The following is a 9334-nucleotide window of genomic DNA, read 5'->3' as shown; positions in this document are numbered from 1 at the left end:
ATCATGTAATTAAGATATCTGCATAATTGCGAGGAGTGGATGCTACGTACTTACCCACCTTCAACAAATAATAAAACATGGACTTCCTTGCAAATTTCTCTTGATCTCTGCTATAATTAGGTGATCAATCAAGGATAGTAGTGTTCAATTTTCTCGTAATATCCCCTTCCATTGCCGGCCAGTACCGTCCCGCGTTGATCTTTTAGGGTGATTTTTTTCCCTGACTCGGTACGATTTTTAATGTGAATTTAAAGGTTCAACCAATTTCTGATCAAGTTGGGTGTATCAGCTAATTAACGAGTACTTTCTCGTTGATCCCAATAAATTAAAGCATAGCCCCATTAATTGGATCATTCGTACCCTAGCTTTCTGCCTTTTCTGGGTCAATGTTTTATCAGAGCATGCATGCAACTTTTCATGGGAGGAAATGATCTAAATGAATATTAAAAAAACCTAAAAGAAATAGTTACTCCTATACAAAACCATTAATATTGCCAAGAACTTGGGGCCAAACACTCATTTTTGTGCCCCTTAATGTTTTTTCGTTTCTAGCCATGAGTAGCCAGTGGATGGATCGGAACACTTTATTTATTTATTTATTTTTTGTTCTATCTTAATGGTTTTTCTTTTCTTTTTCTTCATATTCATGGAAAGACTTTCTATATATCAATATATTAGACTTTGGGGGAATCCAATCAAAACCTATGCAGAAAAGATGATGGTTAAACATGAGACAGCTTTTCTCCAACAAACGTCTTCCACAAAATTTGTGTTTCTTGCATGATTACATGTTATAAGGATTTGTAATATCAACCCATTTTGTTGGCTGACATTCTCAATGCGAGATCATGTGCAGTAAATAGTGGTCACTCAGACATGGACCCTTCTTTCAATGAACCCAACACACAAAAAAGACTCTCTCTGATCTGTTTTTGGAGAGATTAGGGCATGTGATTGACAGCCTCTGTCCCCGCTAGAGTCCAACTATCATCCCTATATATTCAACTTTTATTTTATTTTATTTTTATTTTATTTTATTCTTTTAACATATATTTTTTAGCTTTCAAGCTACTATTTTTTAAATTATTAAATTCATCTCAATTTAAAACTTCTTTACACATGAGATATATAATATTTTTCAACTCAATACATCTTTACACGTGAGACTCACTATATTTTTTAACTTCTCATAAATACATCTAAAATATTCATCTTAACATCTAAACACGTATAAACCCATCTTAAGTTAGTCCCACATAACTCACTTCACAATCTCAACTCACTACTATTCATAAAGAATTCAATTCAGTTTAACATCCAAACTCAATCTCAAAGTACTGAAAACCTAATTTATTTTCGTGGATGCCAATGCAATGTGATCAAGTTTAGTTGTTCATTTACAATACTATTAGTAATAATAAACTTTGGATGTTTTAATCTGCTTGAAGGATACCCATGGTAAGTTTACTACTAAAAATGCTTGGAATTGTATTAGAGTTCGGGCGCCGCTTTTACCTTGGACTCATTGGATTTTGGCACACCAACCTTCATAAGAAAATTTTCATTATGATGTGAAAGGCTTCTAATAATTGTTTGAGTGTTTATGAAAAGATTAAAACGGTTGGCATCTCTATGACTTCTAAATGTAATTGTTGTGCTATGGATCATATTGAAGATCTTAATCATGTGCTTTGTACTGGTATTTTGCTCGCCAAATTTGGCGCCTTGCTACAATTCGATTAGGTGTGCATATGGGTAGTTTTCGTACATGGCAGGAGCAAATTAATTTTTGTTTCATCGTGCGGGGAAGTCTTCTCAGTTACGGAATGTTTTTGGTCTCCTTCCATCAATTTTTTCTTGAAAGTTTTGGAGAGGCGTTACGAAGCCATGTTTGAAGATAAGTTTGATACGATTGAGTCTTTTTGCATGTTATCAAATTATGGCTTCGTTGGATTATGCATATGATTATGAAAGTTTTCAGGCTTCCAAATCAGGTTGTTGCTATTTTAAATTGGTTGGAGATCCCAATCTTACATCCTAAACCTAATAAGGTTCATGTGGTGAGGTGGACTAGGCCTCAATAGGGCTGGGTTAAATTAAATATGAAACGTAGTAGTTTTGGAAATCCTAGGCCGGTTGGAGCCAGGGGTGTTATTCGTGATGTTTATGGTAATTTGTGTGCGGCTTATTCTGTGTTCTTGGGTTAGGATTCTAATAATTTTGCTGAAATGTGGAGTTTGCTGGAAGGGGTTTGGAGGTGCTATCAGCTTGGATTCAATCGAGTAGAAATTGAGACTGATTCCCAAATCCTTATTAACTAAATCATTACGGGTGACTGTAATATCTGGTATTTTGAGGATTTTTGAGATGAGGTACATGTTTATTTTGCTTCCATAAAGTATCGTGTGAAATATGTTTTTCGAGAAAGTAATGCGGTGGCTAATTTTCTCGCCAAGAGTGGAGTTAGAGGTTTAAATATGTATTGGACTAGTGATAGAGATAGGCTGCCCAACAATTTAAGTGGCCTTTTTCTGCATGGATAGAATTGGTCTTCCTTACTTGTGAATCTCGTAGTGTTGTTCCTGGTAAGCTGCATTTGCTTACTTTATTTGCATATGTTTCTTCTTGTTTCTCTTGCAGGTTTTTACTCTTGTTCTTTTCTATTGGTTTATTTTGGTCTTTTGAGGTACTTGTTCCTTTTGGGCATTTTGTATTGTGGTTGGAAGTTTTAGGTTTTTTGATGTCTAGGTTTGGGTTTTTTTTATAATTTGTATCTCCCAAATATCTATATTGTAACCACGATTTTCCTCCGCCATAAATAAGGGCTTTCAATAAAATTAGGATACCATTCTCTTCTTAAAAAAAAAAAAAAAAAACTTTGGTTGTTTCTGATTTGTAATTATTGGGAAAAAGAAATTTAGTGGGCTTTTTTTTTTCCTTTTTCTCTGTTTCTTTTGACTCCAAACAATTTTTTGAAATTAAAAAATAATAATTTTGAGTTTTTGTACGGTTCTATACTTGATTGGCCCAGATCACGTCTAGTGGGATGGGCTGAACCCCGAATGTACAAGCGATATCGGCTAATTTTAGTTGGGTCAGCCCACTTTTATTGAAAGTCGGAATTCCCTAAAATTTTGTTCTTTTGAGAAAATCTAGCACTTTTTCTTTTCCTTAAAGTGAAATTTTATAACAACTCCTCAAAGGCAGGTATGATATTTTATAAGCATATTTTTCTTTAATTATGTGACATAAATATGTCAAAGTAAAGGTATTAGTCGATCGTTAATTCTTTTTCTTTCAACATTTCAAAAGCATTTTTCTCAATTAAAAAACAAGGTTTGTTGTTTTTTTTTTTAATTACAAATTTAATAAATTATTGAAAAAAAGATATAGGCAGTGCATCTGAGTGGTAATGATAGAAACACAATATATTTTTACAATATAGTTTAAAGTAATATTATAAGATTAAAATATTTTTATAAAATTACGATATTTTTATAAGATATCTTTTGTTTAAAACATAATTATATAAAATATTATGTATAAATGATTTTTCCTTTTGAAATTATCCTCTCAGACTTCGTTTGAAAGTTAAATTCAACTCAATTTATAATTATTATTTTTTCAAATCGCAACACAAAATATAATAAATAATTTAATTTTTTTAAATTTTAAAATAATATTAATATTACAAAATAATATTTTATTATCTACAAACATATCTGTCACAATTTTTTTTTTTTTATTTTTATTTTTATGGCGGTGACACGTGAGGAGATTCATGTGGACCCATCAGAATCCAAAAAAAAGATAAAAGGGCGGCCATTCTCGGTTTTTTACTTTTCTCGAAGCTAACTGAAACCGAAAAATGGAGCCGGCTCTGTGCCACAACTTGAATCTCAAACCAACCCATTGCTCACCAATCTCAACCGAACTGCCGAAACCCATTTCACGATCATCCCATTCTCATAGGCTTTCATGCTTAAACCGCCAAAGAAGCGAGAACTGGAGCGCGTTGATAATGCCCTGTGCTTCGTACAAACCAAAGTCTGAGGCACGACATCTTGGTACCCAACTCATCGGACCGCTCGTAAAAGGGCTTTTCGGGTTTGCCGCCGCAGCCACTACTTTAGTCTCGGTCTGCTGCGACTCCCCGGCTCTCGCCCAGCCACTTAATGTTGCTTTTCCGGTCTCACGAGCTCGAGAGGTGATTTTTATTTCCTTTTTTATTTGTTATTTTGGTTCTCTTAATCTATATTTGGATTTGAATAGTGGCGTGATTAGCGCAGTGTTGAGTAAATAAGGTTTATTTGTAGGTGAATACAGTTCAAAGAACACTTGTGGAGGCTTGGGGTTTGATTCGAGAAACATTTATAGACCCATCATTTAATCATCAAGGTAGCCGGGTTGTTTTATTCTCAATCAGTACAATGGATTTTCTTTTCTTGGTAATTGTGGTTCTTTTTCGTTTTGGTGTTGAGGCAAGTGAATGGACCAAGGATCTAAAATCATGCAATAGAAATTATGATGTTTTGTAGATTGGGATTCAAAGTTACATGAAACAATGGTGGAACTGTTTCCCCTGAGATCAGCCGATGCGGCGTATACGAAAATAAGTGGAATGCTTTCTACTCTTGGAGATCCATTTACTCGGATTATCAGTCCAGAGGTCCTTTTGACATATTGCAATTCAAATCTACCAGGATGTTTTAATCTGTAAGATGCTATTTCAGATATCAATTATTTTGATCAATCCTAGAATGGCTTTTGCTGGCAGGAATATCAAAGTTTCAGAATTGGTAGTGATGGGAATTTGCAGGGAGTCGGCCTTCTCATAAATGCTGAGCCAAGGACGGGACACCTGGTTAGCGACAAACCAAAGCCTGTTCTTAATTTTCTTTTTCTTTTTTTAATTAAAAAAACCACAAGTGACCTTTTTTTGAAAAAAATGATTGATTTACTGGCTGTTAGATATAGAGAAGCTCCTGCTCTACAAATGACTTCTGCGTCCATTTTTTATCAATCCGTAAGTTAACCAAGGAGAACAAAGGTGCCGTGTTAAGACTTCTCGTGAGACAAAAATCTATGTTACTTTCAGCATGCATACTCAATGGTTGTTGTAGTTTATTTCCATGTGAATGTATTTTTAATTAGATTATGGATTTATCCTTAAATTTGAATTAAGAGGGAAAAAGAAGGAAAAGAGGACTTTAGATGTTTCTCTGATACCATTTACTCATCATATGTTTCCGCACCAAAGAAATTTCCTTTGGGTTGGCATTGCAGGTTGTTTTGGCTACAGTAGAAGGTAGCCCAGCTGCTCGTGCTGGCATTCATGAAGGAGATGAGTTGATTGAGATTAATGGTACTGTACCATCTGAGATTTGATTTCTTATTCTGAATATTGAGTCGTTAAATATACTTATCAAAAAAATATTGGTCTTTAAATTTGCATTATGCTATGCTATCACAGTTACTTCCAAGTCCTACTCGAACCTTGCTCAAGGGAAAAAGCTCTTTCTAGGTTTATAAAATTAGCATTCCATCATTCTTTACATGCCAAAATTTATTTTCTAGTATCACTTCAAATTCTCTTTTGTTTCGGAAAATAGAAGGGTCCTTGGCCCTTGTTCATCAGTTGTTTTTCAGATGACTTTTCTTCTGCATATTTGAATTTGTCTTAGCCTAATATCCATTCAACTTATGTCATATTGGTTTTAAACTACCTTTGGAACTTAAGGAGAGAGGCTTGAGGGCCTTGATAGTGAAGCAGCAGCACAGAAGCTTAGAGGGCATGTTGGAACAGCTGTTGCAGTTAAAATCCACAGTGTAATATAATCATCCTCTCCATTTGTAAACGATGTATGTTGAGTACGACCATTTCAAAGAAGTCTTGAGCCCTTATTTTTTTTACCTTTTTACACAATATCATTTAAAAAATATATATTCTACTTCATAGTTTTTCCCACAATAACACAAGATCAGGCATTCTTATGTGGAGAACTAGTTATCTTATTCTCAGTATGAACAGCATAACATTATGCAGATTGTTTCAAAATTGTGGTTCATAGTGTCAAAGTAGACAGATTCACAATTCCCCTATGAGGATATGGAGCATCCTCCAAGGCTGAACAAAATTTTTCCATCTACTCTTCACTTCCACCTCATAGTTATATGTCTGTTACTGAGTGCCTTTCATATGAATATTTTGCAAGGGATGATTCACCTCATGTGTTGAGAGAATGAAGACTGTTAAACTTCCTGAACCAATTCATTTTGGTAGTGCTTGCAGAAAAGCCTTTAACACTAAAACCCCAGATGCTGAATATTTCCAACAATTGAATTCCTATTTTATCGAAACAAGAAAAGGACGTCAACATTATTCATTTTGGTGGTGCTTGTGAACTGATATGAATAGTTTCCAAGTATAGAATGATTGTTCTTGTTCTGGGTATTTTGTGCGGTAATCTAATCTTCTTAGCAACAGCAAATGTGTCAACAACTAATTTAGTGTTCTATTTTCCAGAGAAAAGATTTGGCTAGTGATTCTGGTGTCAGAGAGGTAATGAAGCATTTGTTATATGGCATTGTGTTGATGTGATATATTATGAAACACAATTGGTTTCTTTCTGACAGAATAGAAAAAAGCCTTAACTTACAGTTTCATGCAAAAGCATGCATCTGCTTTGGCTTGTTACGTTCTAACAATAAACTGTGTTCTTTGATGAACTGATTGGGAAACCTACCTCATCTGCTTGAAGGTCAAACTACCAAGGGAGTACATTAAGCTCTCTCCCATATCAAGCACCATCATCCCTCATAGAACTGGAGATGGCCATCTGACAAAAATTGGTTATGTGAAGCTCTCAGCTTTCTCTCAGGTACCATCTCCAGATCCGACAAAGATGCTGCTTCTTTTCTATGATATGACACATACCATGAAAAATAACGATCAGTTAAGAAATCAGTATCTGTTTCATGACAGACTGCTGCTGCTGATATGAAAAATGCACTTCATGAAATGGAAAGTCAGAATGTACAGGGATATATACTTGATCTGCGGAACAATCCGGTAAATTTCGTTATCTTTCTAGATGGAAAATCTTAGAAACTTCATTTTCTGACCTCGAATTTCTTTCTATAACAGTCTCCTCTCTTATTTTATTTCATAATACAGGGGGGCCTGTTAAAAGCAGGACTTGATATTGCCCAAATATGGCTTGACGGGGATGAGACTCTTGTGAACACAATTGATCGGGATGGAAACATGTCACCCATCAACTTGGTCAATGGGCATGCTATAACTCACGATCCACTTGTTGTGCTTGTGAGTATCTAACTTTATATGTGGAAGCTTCCTATCAGAAGGAAGTTATGTAAATCATTCTTAATTTCTTTACACTTGAGTTATTTGTGTGTAAGAAGTTGCATTGTATAAAAATCACTTTCTTATTTTTGCAGTAGAATTGGTGCATCAAATCGTCAGATTATGTACAGATGAATTTCGGATTAACACATATCAACTGGTTTAATTAAAGGGGAAAAAAAGAACGCAGAAGACTCCCAAGTTTTGTGTTCATCCAATTAATATTGCTATAAAGTCCAGTTTAAGCTAGATGCAGTTTAGGCTCCAAGTTTGATTAATTTAAACATGTACAATACACATTTTCAACAACATTTTCTTTCATTTTGCCTAATAAAGATCAGAACTGGATTGAAGTTGGGTACTTTTCAACCCAATAAGTACTTGGCCAACTGACATGGATCTACATAAAACCCAATTGACTGCATGCTTTAGGTGTGAGCTCTCTCTCTGCATTATAATTGTCTTTTTTGTATCTTTTGTTCCATTGTGTATCATATCATTTTGAGCTGATTGTTTTATTCTTTCATTATGAAAAATTTCCAGATGATTCTGATTGATCCTTAGCCTTAGGATTTGAAAATGATACCTGTTGGCTCTGAATGTTTAAAACACGAAGGTCTTAATGCAATTAATTAGTCTTTTATATAGCACCTAGTCCTCAGATATTTTGATTGCCAAATGTATCACCCCCTGAAACAGGTCAATGAAGGGAGTGCAAGCGCAAGCGAGATTTTGGCAGGAGCGCTACGCGACAATGGCAGGGCTATGCTTGTTGGGCACAAAACCTTTGGGAAAGGTAAAATTCAGGTAATAACATTTCCCAAAGACTTAATACATTCAAGCGATGTAATGATCTTGAAATGATAATACTCAATTAAGAGGTGCTATGAGACACTCTTGTATTTGAATGATCGACACCACAGGTGGTTTCCCATTATATGACTTCTGTGTACTGTGAATTCATTCAACTCTATGTGGTTTAACTTTGAAGTCTTTGTTCTGGTTTATATCCCCGGCATTTTCCCAAGTCACTCCTGTTGTTTTCAGTTTCTATCCAACCTTGCCAACTACCTCTGTCAAGCTTAAACCGTAGCCCCCCATAATTGTTTAATTGCATAGATTCTGACTGGGGCATCTACAGAGTGTCACAGAGCTCCATGACGGTTCAGCCCTCTTTGTAACAGTCGCGAAGTACCTATCCCCCGCACTTCATGACATAGATCAGGTTGGCATAACACCCGATGTGCAGTGCACGACAGAGATGCTAAATTCTCCCAAGGATTCGTTTTTAAGGGATAAGAGCTCCGTTGTGACCCTGGAAGCGGATTCCTGTATCATGGTGGCAGAGCACGAACTGGACATTCAACAGTCCAAAGGGACTGCATCTTGAAATATGGCTTGCGCTGTCATATTGCTTTGAGGCTTAGAAATTTTCTGTACAGATGCTATGGAAGAATACACACGGCATAATGTATGTTATGCATGTGCTTGTATGTTGTAATTTTGCAAGTTACAACTCAGTGGATACGTACAGGTTTATCAAAATAAACAAAAATAGTTAATTCTGCTGCTCGATGTTCAGTATTTTTTTTTTTTGAAGGATACTTAGTAAATCTGTTATGGAATATATATATATCCATATATGTAGTCGCTCAAAGTTCCCAAAAAATAATAGTTGACACAACGTCACCTTGCAAGTATATTATTGGTTAAAAAGGTGTCATGCTTCATCAAACTCGACCTAAGTTTAGATCATATATTCTTACTTATCAAAAAAAAAAAAGTTTAGGTCATATAGATCTTTCCATGAAAGAAGAACGAACGATAAAACAAAGCATCCTCTTTTGTCTACCATATTTCCCCTACACAGAGAGAGAGAGAGAGAGAGAGAGTCCACGGTACGCATTAGATTCATAATCAAGAAGACATAATTTACGCAAAAAGAATTTTATTATTTCATCTTTTCAT

At 35.2% G+C, this 9334-nt stretch overlaps 1 protein-coding gene across 6 annotated transcripts; it reads left to right on the top strand.

Annotated features, from left to right (window-relative positions):
• Window positions 1-3769: 3769 nt before the first annotated feature.
• Window positions 3770-8935, top strand: LOC121268369 (carboxyl-terminal-processing peptidase 3, chloroplastic-like). Of its 6 annotated transcripts, none has more exons than XM_041172609.1 (12): window positions 3770-4207; window positions 4317-4398; window positions 4539-4669; window positions 4778-4864; window positions 5287-5365; window positions 5741-5829; window positions 6527-6562; window positions 6762-6881; window positions 6986-7072; window positions 7178-7327; window positions 8066-8162; window positions 8508-8664. In XM_041172609.1, the coding sequence occupies exons 1-12, from the start codon at window positions 3869-3871 to the stop codon at window positions 8525-8527; spliced, it is 1317 nt and encodes a 438-aa protein (XP_041028543.1). In that variant the 5' UTR covers window positions 3770-3868; the 3' UTR covers window positions 8528-8664. The 6 variants fall into 6 exon arrangements, with proteins under 6 accessions (XP_041028543.1, XP_041028542.1, XP_041028545.1 ...); XM_041172608.1 differs by having other exon boundaries at window positions 3773-4207; window positions 8066-8173; window positions 8508-8935; XM_041172611.1 differs by having other exon boundaries at window positions 4068-4207; window positions 4327-4398; window positions 8066-8173; window positions 8508-8935.
• Window positions 8936-9334: the final 399 nt, after the last annotated feature.

Source organism: Juglans microcarpa x Juglans regia, chromosome 5S (assembly GCF_004785595.1).
Source record: "Juglans microcarpa x Juglans regia isolate MS1-56 chromosome 5S, Jm3101_v1.0, whole genome shotgun sequence".
In the NCBI taxonomy this organism is placed as follows: Eukaryota; Viridiplantae; Streptophyta; class Magnoliopsida; order Fagales; family Juglandaceae; genus Juglans; species Juglans microcarpa x Juglans regia.
The sequence above is the reverse complement of the archived record's forward strand: the minus strand, read 5'-3'. Positions and strand labels throughout refer to the sequence as shown.